The sequence below is a fragment of the Pollicipes pollicipes genome, unplaced genomic scaffold, assembly GCF_011947565.3.
Source record: "Pollicipes pollicipes isolate AB1234 unplaced genomic scaffold, Ppol_2.1 Scaffold_4881;HRSCAF=5763_pilon_pilon_pilon, whole genome shotgun sequence".
Classification (NCBI taxonomy): Eukaryota; Metazoa; Arthropoda; class Thecostraca; order Pollicipedomorpha; family Pollicipedidae; genus Pollicipes; species Pollicipes pollicipes.
In genome coordinates this window covers 48,972,391-48,987,620 of record NW_023596576.1, presented here as the reverse complement: position 1 = coordinate 48,987,620, position 15,230 = coordinate 48,972,391, and the positions used below count along the sequence as shown (strand labels likewise).

The 15,230-nt window shown below is 52.7% G+C and overlaps 1 protein-coding gene and 2 long non-coding RNA genes across 3 annotated transcripts; 2 read left to right on the top strand and 1 right to left on the bottom strand.

The window, feature by feature from the left end:
- Positions 1–23: 23 nt before the first annotated feature.
- On the bottom strand, positions 24–1,143 carry LOC119101175 (uncharacterized). The gene is made up of 3 exons (XR_005094512.1): positions 1,010–1,143; positions 439–546; positions 24–202 (listed from the first exon to the last, which is right to left on the bottom strand). It is a non-coding gene; the product is annotated as an uncharacterized LOC119101175 (long non-coding RNA).
- A 303-nt stretch (positions 1,144–1,446) lies between these two features.
- On the top strand, positions 1,447–8,612 carry LOC119100524 (chromosome partition protein Smc). The gene is made up of 7 exons (XM_037223611.1): positions 1,447–1,467; positions 3,754–3,937; positions 5,838–6,039; positions 6,411–6,635; positions 7,265–7,319; positions 7,787–7,881; positions 8,607–8,612. Exons 2-7 carry the CDS (start codon positions 3,777–3,779, stop codon positions 8,610–8,612), a joined length of 744 nt encoding a protein of 247 aa, XP_037079506.1. The 5' UTR covers positions 1,447–1,467; positions 3,754–3,776.
- An 86-nt stretch (positions 8,613–8,698) lies between these two features.
- LOC119101222 (uncharacterized) lies at positions 8,699–10,795 on the top strand. The gene is made up of 3 exons (XR_005094518.1): positions 8,699–8,841; positions 9,817–9,939; positions 10,755–10,795. It is a non-coding gene; the product is annotated as an uncharacterized LOC119101222 (long non-coding RNA).
- The last annotated feature ends 4,435 nt before the right edge of the window (positions 10,796–15,230 follow it).

Genomic DNA, 15,230 nt, shown 5'->3' with positions numbered 1-15,230 from the left:
GCCGCCAGGTACAGCGCCGGTGGCACGGCCGCGCCGCCCAGCTTGGCTAGCGCCGACTGCACGTGCTGGCTGGTCGCGCTCAGCGGTGCGATGCCCGACGAGGCCAGCAGCAGGTTGTGAAGGCTTTGCAGGGAGGCCTCATTGGGATGTTCCTCAGCTATGCATTGTGTCATGTAGGTTGTGAACTTGTCCACTGAGTCTTCTGTCAAACAATGTTGGAGTGTTATTGTGTATATCAATGTTTGCAATGTATGATTTCATTTGATCTGCTGCAAACCACCTTACATTTAACTTCTTGCAGCAAAATTGATATGACATCACTACTACTGGCACTTACTTATGTGCACAATATCAACACATACATGTAGGTCCCACCTATTGCAGTATGCCACAAGTCCTGCCAGATAAATATCTGAAACCCACATGCTTTTTACTTACCCAAATCAGTTCTGAATGATGTTTTATCTTCATTTAGATGCTGAATGAGATATCCTTGAACCCTGGCAAGAAGAGGACAAAACTCCACCTGGATATCCATCCTTAAACCTGCAATTACCAGAAAATACCCATGAGACTTCTGCCAGGGTCATGATATACACATATACATATAAACACACACATACATACATGCATACATCCTTCCATACACACACACACAAGGCACTTTGACAATGAAGAAGATGAGACAACCAACCAACTATCCAACTGCATCATCAAAACAAAATAAATCTTCCTACAAACAGGATGCAAATACTCCATGGAAAATTATCTCTCAAGATGTAAAAGGTGAGACTGACTACAGAGTAGACATTATCACTAATCATTGCAACAGGTAAATATCATGCTTTCTTATGAGGAACAGCCTGACAAACCCAATAAACTAAAATGCACCAATGCAGTGCATTAAACAAAATGTAATGCTAAAAGCTACAAACTTCAATTGATACACTACAACCCAGATGATAGACATTTTATCATAAATTTTGGCATCAAGTGTTTCACATATCACCATGGTCAACAGCTTCACACATCAACCAAGTCCAGCAATGAATGTTACTAGTCAGTGATGAAAGATTCTCAATATTAGGCAATTAGCATGGTGTTCCTAACTGGAGAGAAATTTCTCTAAGGAAAAAATAGAATGGAGGGAAAGTTGCAACAGTCACATCACATCTGAGTCACAGAGGTAACTGTCCAACCAGCACCAATATATTGGTGCTGACCCTACCAAAAGGTGATATCCCATATGCAATGCATGCATTGCATAAAATAAGCTGAAAAACCGCAAATGAACATTGAGTATGTATGTACATGGAACACTTCAACATAAGCGCACAATACTTAATTCCAGTTGTGATTCAAGGTGTACTGCCTACATGCAGCTGCTGTGTAGTACACTTCAATGTACCTATCAAATGTTGATATGTTTCTGTTTGCAGCAGCATGTAATAATACGTGGGGTTTATGGTATGTGAAGCTGTTTCATATGGGGGAAAGTATGACAATCCATCCAGAGGGAAGTGGGTCTAACAGTTGGGATGCGCTAGAATGGTGCAAAGTTTTCAGCAATGTTCTTTAGCGTGGTTGGTTTGAAAACTTTATCAGTAAAACGACGCCGCAATCAGCGGTATGTCATAACGTCACTCAAAATACTTGATGGGTGAAGGACGTGTCTTCACCGCATTTCGTACTGCATTAGTATGCTGGCTGTAGTTGAAACTTTCAGGCCATAAATGTCTCAAAGGAATCGCCAAAAAGTGTACGCTCGTTCAGCATAGATTTTATGTGAAATTGTGCATGATCTATGTTGCTCAGCTACCAGATAGACGGATAAACCAAAGAACACTTTCAAGAGAATTGCACAGTACATATTACCGTTCCAAATTTGCAACATTCCATATGATACCCTGGGATGAGCTTTTGACCGAACGCGCCCTTAGTCGGTGCTCAATGCACTGCAAATGTTTCACGGTCTCTAGATTTGTGTGTTGGTGCCGAGTTTAATCTGTCATGATCAACTCTTCGGCAAAAAAATAGGGGAAAGACCATAGAAGCTCTGAGCCCTGAGATAGGAGAAGAGTGGTCGGGTGGGACACCCACCAGGTATATAGCTGAGTTTAGTCGCTAGCCTGATAGGTATGATCACAAGTATTCTGTAGCGACTGTCATTTCTTTTTTGCATCATTTGCAGGCGGTAGGGGCAGAGCTATTGCGAGCTAACATATTGCGAATATTGGGGAGGGGCTTGAATCCCTTCCCCACCGATCCCCCCCCATCTAACATCTCGGAAATTTCAGCACTATGGTTACAGTTGTGCATGGGGAGAAATTGCTTAAAATGTCTCACAGCTTCCCCAATCATGTATGAGTCTTTGTGCATCTCCTGCAAGCTCTTGCCCATATGAGCACAAAGTCTTTAAAGCATAAACTGAATTGAGTAATTATTGTGCATGTGAAACCACCAAAACATCATTTTGGTATTTGTGGGGGTCATAACTTTACAATGTTGGTGTCAAAAGCACTTCCAACTCTCACTTAGTCCAAGTGCTAACTTGGCCTGTGTACTTGTGTATGTGTAGTTGTATGCTTGTGGGTGATTTGATATTTTGTTCACACTTGTTTAAATGATGCAAAAACTCAGCTTTCAAATGATACAGGAAAGTTAGATGTTTCAACTGTCTTGATGTACAATATTTAAAGTTCAATAAGCCTGTTAAGTACAAGGTCAATTGCATGATAGAAAATCAGTACCACAAAATTTTTTTTGTAAATCTGACAGGAATTTGCTATATATCATACACTTGGCTTCCTAGTAGTGATACTACCACTTGAGCGATACCACCGGTCAACATTATTACTGATATTTACCACTGGATCAAATGACATCATGTTTTAATTAACTCCAGTCTCCAACTCTGACTTACTCAAAAAGAGCAAGAAATTTTATAAGCCGAACTGAGATTTGAGGTTGATTTCTAGGCTGACTGACTACATAATGAGTTAGGAACACCCTGAGTCTGACTGCATGCTGACCAGCTGCACCAGGAGTCAGGAGCAAGTCTGAGTCTGAATTCACCCTGAGTCAGACGCAGTTTGACTTGGACCATACCCTAAGCTAGGAGCAAGTCTGACAGATTTTACTGGCTTCTCTTGCATTGATGGGGGCTGTAAAGTTTATGTGGGAAGCTATGATTATCCCTCTGTTCCATAGTTTATACAATTCACATATTTTGGTTAATCAAGTTGCCCTTCAAACAACCCTTTGCCTATAGAAGTGCTGAGCATGCATTTTATCAGTTTTTTTTATAGCACAAAACAAGTAACTGTTTCCCACCCCATCCCCAGGTTTTAACACAATCACGCTGGCCCTCACAATTCAAAATTGGCATTGCCAGACCTTGTTCAGTTAAAACATCAGTATCCTTCTCCTTTCCAATTCTCTCACCTGCATACCATCAGTCATTCTCTCTTATGCAAAACTTGCTGACAGGCTTCTGTGACTGCTGATTGTTTGTGCTGGGTGCTGGAGAGCAGCAGGCTATTTCCTAGCATGTGGTACACCATGGTGCAGGGCTGTGGCTGGCTGATGTCTGACAGCCCATTTGGAGTGTCCAGGCCAGGGCAAGTGTGTGCCGCTGCTAACAGGGTGGCAGCGGCTGTCTGGTGTCTACTAACGGGGTGGCAGTGACTGTCTAATGTCTGACAGCCCGTTTGGAGCGTCCAGATCAACGCTGGCGTGTGCCGCTGTCGGCAGGGCGGCGGCTGCGACGGAGCGACATGCGCTCGCTGATGGCGGCCTCGCGCGGTCCGCAGCGGGCGCTGGCCATCACGCTGGTGCTGGCGCTGGTCGCCTTTGGACTCCACTACTGGCGTTTACGCTCTGCCAGCGTCGACCTGGCGGTGGAGCTGGATCGGCTGGAGGGCCTATTGCAGAGGGCGTGAGTGCCCCGCCCCCGTCGACCGATGCCCGGGTTCTTTCACTAAGCGTGTTGACAGATGATATGCAATGCACAGATAAGAAATCAATGCCCAACATTAAGGAGCCAATACAGCAACAGTTGTCAGCAAACTCCCAATTCCAATTCTCTGCCAGCTCCTATGGCTGAATAGGTATCTCAGTCTGAAACCTTTGGTGTCTTTTGATGCAGGCAATGTATCTTAAAGGGCCCTGCGCATATTGCTAGTATTTTTAATATGCAGTGCAACATGCTGCATACAGAGAGGAAAAATAATTAGATATGGTTGTATTTCCTCACGGCATTTACGTTATTGAAACCGACTCCAAGACGCTGGAAGCCAACAAAAAAGACACAAAGAAAGGTGCACTTCTGTGGGGTGTCTCTTAACCTGTTGGCCTGGCATGTTGTATATGTCGCAAATTCCGCGCGAAATCCAGTCCTCCAGAAAAGCTGCAAGTGACAAATAGAGCTCACTTTGCCGATCAACATATCTTGGTCTTCAATTTATCAGGGTTTGTACCGGCAACTGGAGACATCGATTTTTGTTGACTGTAATTTAGAATATTGCATCGGTCCCACAAAAAATGTCTGCAGCTTTTCGGAATGTGGCTTAAGGACAGGTGCCGGTATTGCCCCTCGCCACCAGAGAGCATACCTCACCTGTTTTGGTCATGTGGTGTAGCCCAGAGGTTCTGGCACGACTTGAGTGGTGTTTACCAAATCACGTGCATAAACAAAACCAGCATCACCTGAAATGTGTGGGAAAGAACGGAGGACAGGGCGAACAGTCAGTATGACCACTAGCAATCCTAGCCAAAGCAAAAGCGCACTTGGCTGCGCAGAAAACACTCAGTGCACCCACATCTCCAAAGTACTATCCGATGCATTGGTGGCTGCATGCAACGTAGAGCAACATATAAGTGTTCTTAGGGGGACGCCTTAGGACACCAGTGACACGTTCACTGGGAGTCCTAAAGAAAGGCAAGGTGGCGTGGTCACCCGAGGTGACATGTCTGCGTGTCAGCCGAGGTGGCGTGTCTGCGTGTCGCCCGAGGTGGCGCGTCTGCGTGTCACCCGAGGTGGCGTGTCTGCGTGTCACCCTAGGTGGCGCGTCTGCGTGTCACCCGAGGTGGCATGTCTGCATGTCACCCGAGATGGCGTGTCTGCATGTCACCCGAGGTGGCGCGTCTGCCTGTCACCCGAGGTGGCGTGTCTGCGTGTCACCCGAGGTGGCGTGTCTGCCTGTCACCCGAGGTGGCGTGTCTGCATGTCACCCGAGGTGGCGCGTCTGCCTGTCACCCGAGGTGGCCTGTCTGCGTGTCACCCGAGGTGGCGTGTCTGCCTGTCACCCGAGGTGGCGTGTCTGCCTGTCACCCGAGTTGGCGTGTCTGCCTGTCACCCGAGTTGGCGCGTCTGCGTGTCACCCGAGGTGGCGTGTCTGCCTGTCACCCGAGTTGGCACGCCCATTTGTAGGCAGTATCGTTTCTGCCGCTGTTTGTAACATGTTGGCAGAATATGGTGTCAAAAAACTGGATGGTGCTTAAGGTTTGGCGGAACAGTGTTACGACTTCGCGGATATGTTAAAATGCGAGCAAGTGGCGAGAAACATACGTTTAAAATCCCAAGTCCAGCATGAAAAATGGCAATAAATTTCAATGGAAAAACTTATCCACACAGAGAGCACAGTTACGAAACAATCTTAGTATGTTTTTTTTTTAAAGACGCGTTACATCCCCAATTTTCGCAGCTTATTCACAATGTTTAGTTTTTCATGGCGCAGGTGGCCGTCACATTTTTGCTGTGCTCAAGCCACTTTGAGCACTTTGAGCACACGATTTCACCACTTTGTGTGGTGAAAGAAGGTTCATTTCATTTGCAGCGAAGATAAGTCCTCAAAGATTGACCATCAAAGGCGTGAGGCCAGCGAAAATCTCAAGAAGGCCAATGCCGAGCTACAGCAGGTCCAGATGGATCAAGAAGAAGACAACATCCGATGCAAGCAGCTGAAGGAGAATCTAGCAGAAGCAGAGGAGAGTAAATCGGCTCTGATGAAGCAGTTGGAGGATGACAAGGATGACCAGGTTTGGTCCAGTGGCGTGGCGTTACTCAGCCTGCAGTTTTCGCCATTTCGTAATGCGTGCGATCGTTGCTGCGTGGGTGTGATCACAGTGTTTGATAGCCATATCTGAAGTGCTGTACTGTTATTTCTTGTCCCTGTTACGCTTGAAGTTTCATGTACGTTTAACAGTGGCCTGTTCTGCCGCGGTTCACGTGCGCCGCTTCTTCTGCGCATGTCTTTATATTTACGTATTTGCGGATGCCTTTTGCCAACGTCCACGCCAAGATCGACCATCTCCATATCACCGTCCTGTCGTTGGCGTGGCCCACATGTGGGCTGTCCCGTGTGCAGCGGCCGCGGGCGTGCGGCGGCTGACCGGCCGCGCTCGGACAGGACCGACAGATGCGGGACGCGGCCACCAAGCTGCAGGCGCTGAAGGCCGAGCTGACGCAGCTGAAGGAGCGCGAGGAGCGCGGCCGGCTGCAGCTGGACGGCCGCCAGGCGGAGCTGACCCGGACGCGCGCCGAGCTGGAGAGCGCGCGCCAGCAGCTGGCGCAGGCGGGCCAGGCGTCGCCGCCGGCCGCCGGCGAGCGGGACTGCCAGGCGCGGTTGGCGCAGGTGAGACGCCGCCCGGTCAGCTGGCCGCCGGAGACCGGTCGGTCGGTCCCACCGGTCACGCCTCGTCCACCGGGCTCGGACCGGTCACCTGCGAGACACGCAGCAGCTGGCGACAGCCCTAAATGGTCGACTGGATGTAGTCTCCCTGGCCGTCCTGGACCATTGGTCCCATGGCAGCATGACCAGCGGCTGCGCGATGGGCTGTGCTTCGGTGACCTGGCGGAACATTCGCAGAGGCAGCTCATTGTACGCCAGTCCGGGCCATTCGTGTGCAGTTGGCCGCAGTCAGCCTCCATCTGTCTTACTGCATATGGATGTTTGGATCCACATATCGACTTGGCAGCACGTGTTTCCTTTTGACGAGAATACCCTATTACGGTGCAATAGTTGTTTCGGCATACTAAACGTGTCTTTCCCTGTATAATTCCGTTGCTCACTAAATAGAAAAAGTGTTCGAGGCCGCGTGCCCCCTGCTGTGGCGGCTTGTTTCTCAGTGATGTGCGGGCGGACAAACGGAGTGCACACCAGAGTGAAGCCCTCGCTCCCCGGCGCGGCGTTCGGCGTACTGGGCCGGTGTCGCCCGGCGCGTCCGTGCCTCGCCGACTGACGCCGCCGTGTGTGACCGGCAGGCGCAGGCGGAGCTGGGTCGGTGTCAGGCCGGGACGACCCGCTCGACACGGCCAGGTGAGTGCTGGGCTGGCCTCCGGACTCCCGAATGGGCCAGCACGCACACTCAACTTCAGGACAGGACAGTGTGTCGGCCGCGCTGGTGCGCGGCACACCGTCGCGTGGGTGCAGAACGGGCTCAGCCAGCGGCGTTTGACCTGCTTGTGTGGGGACGCGGAGGCTTGGTCGTACGGGGCACGTGCCGTGCCGTGCTTGGTGTACGTGCCGTGCCTCCGAAGCCGATTACGAGTGTTGTTGCCCTCATCTGACGAGGCACAATGCGGTCGCCCATGCTACTCCAAGGGTTGCGGCCGGCGGGTCGTGGGCTGTCCGCGTGCCTGTCCCGTGTCCTCCGTTAGCCGATGGCGGGCGGCTTACTCTGGCACACGCTAACTGAGCGTCGTGCGGCCGCCTGTCGTGTCCCCCCGCTGCCGGCGACGGCCGCCCCCGTCGCCCGGTGACCGGCGGCCCGTGTCCGCCGCCAGCGGAGGGCGACCGGCGGCGTTGGCCCGGCCTGGTGGCGCCGCGCGGCCAGCTCGACCAGGCACGTCTCGACAGCGACTTCCAGCCGGCGGCGGCAGCGCGCGCCGGCCTGCCGCCGCCGCAGCAGCGGGTGCTGCCGGCGCCGCCGGCCGGCCAGCGCAGCTCCAGCTCCAGCTCCAGCCAGCGGCCGGCGGCGCCCGGACAGCTGGCCAAGCCGCAGGCCGGCCAGGTGCGTCCGACCGTCGGGAGGGCGGCAGAGCTGTGGCCAGATGAGTGGCGGTGTGGCGGGCTGGCCGGACAGCGGTCGCCATTTTGGTCCTCTCCTCCGGCTCAGGTTATGTGGGCCGTGGGCCCAGGCCATCGGCAACGTCGCTGCCAAACCGCAAGCATGCTGGCAGCCAAAGCCTAAGTAATGGTCGCACGATAACTATTGTATGCGTAATTAGTTGTCTAAACTGTTAAGTATGTTCCAGTGCATGTTACGACGTGCAGAGGTTGTCCGATGCGGGGAGTGATTGCTATTTTAATATCTGATGATCCTTTGATTCTTTATCAGTAGTTTTCTTTGTAGTAGTAATCGAGTAGAGGCTGTAAAAGGTAACTTGTCTGAAACGGTGACCTTCCGGGTGAGGTAGAAATAGAGTCCACCATTGACTGCGCCATCGTATGCGGTTTCCCCTTTGCTACGTACCCCAAGAGGGCTCGGTCTGTGGGCGGGCATCAGCCTGCCTGCATCCACCAAACCTGTACCGGTTCACCCCCAAAGGCGGACTGCACCGCCCTGGGTCACGGCCAGTTCGTCCAACCCGGCTCGTCCGCCAGCCGTGAGCGTGCGTCAGGCGGCGGCCGGGGGCCGGCCCGCTCGGTGCTGACGATGACCCGGCCGTCCCGGCTGCCTTGCAGGCGGGGCCGGCCGGCGAGGAGGCCGAGGGTCTGGGAGTGCTGCGGCCGCCAGAACCGGCCGGCGGCGCGCAGCCGCTGCGGCAGGAGCAGCGGCCTGGAGACGGCGCCGGCAACGACGACGTCAATCTGCAGTACCCCAACGAGATGGTCAAAGGTGGGCAGCGAGGCACGACCATTCGTTAGGAGACGGGGCGGGGTTGGCGGTCAGAGCGAGTCATCCCGAGAGAGGGCGGGGCTGAGTGGGTCAGAACGAGTCATCCCGAGAGAGGGCGGGGCTGAGTGGGTCAGAGCGAGTCATCCCGAGAGGGGGCGGGGCGAGAGGGCCTGAACGAGTCACCCCGAGAGGGGTGGGGCGAGAGGGCCTGAACGAGTCACCCCGAGAGGGGTGGGGCGAGAGGGCCGGAACGAGTCACCCCGAGAGGGGTGGGGCGAGAGGGTCAGAATGAGTCACCTCGAGGCGGGGCGGAACTGAAAGGATCAAAATGAAGTGCTTGGTTCTCAATGACATAAAAACGTCACTTCACATATATGCGCTTTTAATAGCAATGATGCCGATTGTGGGCAAAAACACGCATAAGCGGTTACGCTTTTTTGTCCCAGGAAGCAGAGGGCGTGCGAAAATTGAGGCTGGTTTTCCCACCGATGCGTATCAGTCATTCGTTTCTGCTTTTGGAAGTTTTCACGTCCGCACGAATGTGCTGAACTTGTATCACTCTAAATTCCGTTACAATCATAAGCTTGCATTTTTTTTTTCTCCTGGTCAGAACGTGCGGCTGATCGGGACGAATCAAATGATACCAATGGCTCTATTTAGGGAAAAATGTTAGTTGCGCGTTTTTGTTATGTGTTGTTTTGTTTTTTTACTAATTGGGAGGGTAGGTCAGAGCCAACCATGCTAGAAGGGCTTGACAAAGGTCTCTGCTGCACTGAAGTACTTGAATGGATGGGGATTACGGCCTCCCTTACGATCTCTGGCTCTTCAGAATGCTCAGAACCGCTTGTGACACTCAGTAAAGGCAAATTGAACGCTCTCACCGCTGCAGCGGTCGTGGTTCTCGTTCCCTGTCCCGCAGCGTCGTTGGACCAGAGGCGGGTGTGTTGATGCGCGCCCCGCCCTTCCGTGTCGCAGATGAGGGGCCCGACCTGGCCGAGGACCAGGGCCAGGCCAAGGACGTGGCGCTGATCCGTGGCCTGCAGGAGCTCTCCAACAAGAGCGGCAAGGCGGAGGACCTGGTCGGACCGGCCGACAATGGTACGCTGGGTGGCTGGTGAACGGAAGACTGGGGATGGACGGACGCCCAGTGTTCAGTCTCTCGGGCTGACCGCGGACCAGGGCTGGACGGCCGTCCAGTGTTCAGTCTCTCGGGCTGACTGCGGACCGGGGGTGGACGGACGCCCAGTGTTCAGTCTCTCGGGCTGACCGCGGACCAGGGCTGGACGGCCGTCCAGTGTTCAGTCTCTCGGGCTGACTGCGGACCGGGGGTGGACGGCCGCCCAGTGTTCGGTCTCTCGGGCTGACCGCGGACCGGAGCTGGACGGCCGCCCAGTGTTCCGTCGACCGGGGCTGGACGGACGTCCAGTGTTCCGTCTCTCGGGCTGACTGCGGACCGGAGCTGGACGGCCGTCCAGTGTTGAGTCCCTCGGGCTGACTGCGGACCAGGGCTGGACGGACGCCCAGTGTTCAGTCTCTCGGGCTGACCACGGACCGGAGCTGGACGGACGCCCAGTGTTCAGTCTCTCGGGCTGACCGCGGACCGGAGCTGGACGGACGCCCAGTATTCAGTCTCTTGGGCTGACTGCGGACCGGGGCTGGACGGCCGCCCAGTGTTCAGTCTCTTGGGCTGACTGCGGACCGGGGCTGGACGGACGCCCAGTATTCAGTCTCTTGGGCTGACTACCTTTTGCTCGGCGTCCAGCGATGCCTGCGATGTTGTCGGCCCCTTTTGCCGTCAGTACGGAGAGCTTTTTTTCTCGTCCGGTGCAGTTTTACATTCTGATATTTTTCTAATAGCTTTCACACACCTATCTGGAGCCCCGTGGTCTCACTGAATGTCCCCGTTGTGTCAGGCGGCGACGGCGCCCCTGCCGTCGAGCTGGGGCTGGAGCCGGCGGCGGCGGCGGTGGCCCCGGCGCCTCAGCCGCCGCTGCGGTAGAGCCCGTGTACCGGAGCGGCCGCTGCCAGGCGGCAGCGGTCCGCCCCTGCGCCCGTCCTGGCACCCGGCCAGCAGGCGCCGGTCGGAGCCGCCTCAGCACCAGAAGTGCCTGCCGCCGGCCGACGGACGCGCCGCAGCCTCGCGAGGAGGTGCCGTCGGTCGGTGATGCTCAGCGGCGACGGCGGCGGCTTCCGCTATCCAGACAGCTACGTCGGTCCGCATAATATGTGATGGCAGGGTTTTCGTGAGACTTTATCGTGTTGTTTCGTGATGTGAGCTTGTGGGCACCGGTGTTGTGAATGTGTGAGATATTCTGTGGTCTTTGACTGCACTCATGGTCTCCGACGCCACCCGTCGCTGAGATCTCGGTTGGAGCTTTCACCCACCAGCTATCGCTTTTGCTTTTTACGAGTACTTGAATGAGATGTAAAGCAATGCTCCCGTGAGACTGATTTCTCACTGTCAGATCGAGGACGAAATGGGCCAACGATCGTAGCAGTAGAGATTGGCACAAATAATCGCACGCGACGAGATGACCCGGCGAGTGTGCCGGTGCGGCCGGCCGGGCGGGTGCCCTGTTTTGCCTGTGCGCGCGGCCCCGTCCGGGCGTGTGGAGAGCCTGCCGTGTTCGCTGCTCTCTACACCCGATCAGAGCGCCGATCGTGGTGTCCACGGCCGCGGCCGGCGGCCGCCGCCCGGTGCTCTGTTCCCAGTGGACCAAGCGCGCCGTTCGCTATCGGCCTCGTCGGCCCAGGTGGCGCCAGGGGCTGGCGCGCGGCCTCGGTCGGCGGACGGTGGACACGGCTACGCTGTGTCGAGTGATATTGTACTGTGTGATTTCCACAGGGTGTGGGCGAGCTGTACCGAGCTCATGTGTTCCTGCTCTTTGCTGGTGATTATGGCTGGAGTTATATTGTTACTGATCACGCACGGCTCTTGCAAATTACAGCAGCCCCTTGATTTGAACGTAGTTTTGTTTACTGACTCGACGCATCTTCAGAACGCCAGCTTTGCTTGGGCGTGCCATAGCCTGGACGCGTTTTAACGGCAAAGGGTTGGCATGGTTTAGCTCGCCCCTCCGTCAGTCGTCGGCGGAGAGCACGGGCGTACGCGGGGACTCGGAATGGAGCACAACTTAGAAAAAAACATTCAAACCCCTGGTTGGCGGGTGGCGGGCACGCGAAACTCTACATGCTATTAAACATCACCGCGTGTTCTCAGTTTGATTAAGTTTATCTGGCTTCCATCAATTTTGCTCCAAGCTCTCGTTTTTAACATGTATTCATGCATATATCCATGTTTTTCATACATGTGACACGAGGGGGCAGAGACGTAGTTAGCAAAACAAGTTCCGCGGGTCGGGCTGAGCAGTGAAAATTTAGGAAGCGCGTCCCAAAAATACGCCGGCAGAGGGATTTTCAACGGGTTTGTACAGCGTTTTTGAAAAATTAGGGGGTAGATTCCCCGATTGAAAAGGGAACTATGCTTGTGGGCAGAGCGCTGCGTGGGTGATGCTGGCGTCCATAGAGGAAAGTGGATGACCTGACAAGAACTCTTCACTTCGCAATATTTTACATTGCATTGGCCTTAGAAAGGAACAAGTGAATATGGTTACAGCGTTCCAAAATTCATACTGGGTGTACCGGATGTAAGATAGTTTCGTGCTGCCGAAATTCTGACCCTTCGGCAGTACTCGCACGCCATTCGTTGGCACCAACTCGTTGCCATTTGACCCCGACTCGGACAACTGACCTACTCAGCCCAGTTGTCAAGCCTGAGGCGCATAGATACTGATTTGACAGCCGCCCGGTTTGATGCTGATTAGCCGATTTTGAGCAAGGGGTGGGGCATGCGCAGTGAGCCCAAAATCGGTGTGTTATAGCATGAAAAATATCTACATCCCTGCCACCCAAATGGCCGAATATTGGAACACTGTATGGCTATTTTGAGATGTCATGGAAAGTTAGCACATCTGCTCTCTGAGCATTGTTTAGGATGCATAGCGTTTATCACCACAATCATGTCAGGAATTAGAATTCCTCGTCGGCATGTGCCGCCCTCTACCAACCGCTAGTGCAATAAATCGCCGCTTGTGGCGCTAGGGTTCCCATGGGCGACTGAACTTAGCTCGACAGACGGTGCTAAACAAATCAAATAAGCTAAACACGGCGGACATGAGCCTGGAGCTCCAACAAGATATCATGATCTCAAATTTATCGAAACTTTTGATTCTTGATTCACATTCAGGACCCAGGCACGCATCTGACATAAGGAGTATAATTTGGCATGCTTTCGTATGTGTGAAAGCGTCACTGAGCTGGGGCATTGTCAATGTAAGAAAAGATGATATTCCAACCAACTTGCTCATTTTCAATTGGAGCTGTCAGAGTAAAGACCGGCCCTTCTGCAGCCTCTGTCAGACAATGATCATTGTCAGCATTGTCTGATCAAGGCGTAGAAGGCGTAGGGATTACCCCAAAGGTGTGGAACCAAAATTTGATCGAATGTCCCAAATATCAATTGGTTTCCAAAATCCTACGAATTGGAAGCCTTGGGGGGAAATTTGAGCGGTACCTTTGACGTGTACCTAACTACTCCTTCCCAGCAAAAAAAAAAAAACGGATCAAATGCGGTTAGGAAAGGTTGCTCCTCTAGTTTTTGAGCTGCACGCCCGAGAGAATATGAGGCTATGTCAAGGAGACTAGTCTAAGGTCACCCAGGTATCCATGACGTCATAATAATGTCGTTCAAGTTCTGTCATTCCATTGGCCGCGCGCCGATTAAGGCCAAGAAAAATAGTATTACCATGTTGTTTAAATCTAGCGCTCGCGAGCACGAGTTTCAGATATAACGGCCATCAATTGGCTCTCAGTCAATGTTGTGCGAGGTACGATGACACAGTCAAACAATGATGCGGTGAGAAACATGGTTACTAAATAGACTCAATACAGAAAATGTGTTGTCCAGAGTAATCTTCCACCTAAACACATGGCAATAGTCATCACATTTTATTTCATATTATATCTTATTTCATCACATCTGGTGCTGGCTTCAATATCTTCAAATTTGGAGCATTCCCTTTAAACTAGTTACTTGGACCGCGTGACGACCAACTAAGTTCAGCCCAGACCACGGTCGATTTTCTCTCCGAGAAGTTCGTGTCTGTTCGTGCTCATAGACTCGCTTCCTGTTTGTCAGCAAAGTCGGGGCAGGTGTAACGGCAAGCGCCTACAGGAGCACTCTTTTAAATCGGCCACAGTTTGGGGCGTGCAGGATCTGTCCATGGATCGTCCTGCACGTCTGCCAGCTATGAAGTCACCGAACTTTAGCGCGAATAGCGCGAACAGTAGAAGGTACACAGGGCACTGCATTCTCCGCCCAAACCGCATGTAGTAGGTGGGAAATTTAGCGACCAGCCAGTCAACAGTGTCATCTCATCTCACTACCAGCATTAAATTTCGGCCATACGTTATATAAATTTAGATACATTTCGACCGCAGCGGAAATATCCCGACCGTTCCCCAAATTAGCGGTTGGGGAATGCTTGAGATTAGCTTTGAATGTGAGGCACTGGGCTGCAACTCCTAACATCTTCCGGACCATTTCCCAACACATCCCCAAGCGGGATGTCCGGAATGTCCTCGAGCCGCCGATCGTGGCTACGCACCGAAAAATGTAAGATCCCGACCGGGATTTGCCAGTATTTCCCCAAACGGCCGGCCAGGGAGTCCCGAGCGCTCCCCGAACTGCTGACGGCGATTACGCACTGAACAATGACTTATGTCACTTATGTCACTTATGTAACAGCGATGTTTCCCAAAGCGATGGGCGAAGGCAGGGGCTTGACGGAGGAAATTTCGAGAGCCCAAATGCTGTTTCCAGATCGGTTGGGAAAACTTGGAGTTTCCTAAGATTATCCCAGCTTTCTGCGACTTTTCCTCGAGCACAGGGATGGCTGGGCACCAGCGTTTTGCCAGAGCTACTCGTGTCGTCTGACATGGAAGTGTTTGGTGTATGATGATATGAACCATCCATCGTAACTACCAATGTGCAATATATCATTGTGACACTTCATTTGCTTTGGATGTTCAATAGATGGATGTACTTAGCAATGTGAACGGTGGGGAGGGGAATGATCTTGGATACCATAAACACATAAAACGCCCGCGTGTCCATGATATGACCGTGCGACAATCCTCGTCTGCTCAGTCTTATGAAAGCAAGATACATTAACAATGACAATATATACATATGTAGATGTCAAACATGTTTACATAATTACTTTTCACTCCAATACTTAATATTTGTCACCAACAGCCCTTAAATATTCTAATTCGAAATCTGCTAGGAACAAGCTCATTTTTATATAAATTTAAGCTCGTGAAATCAA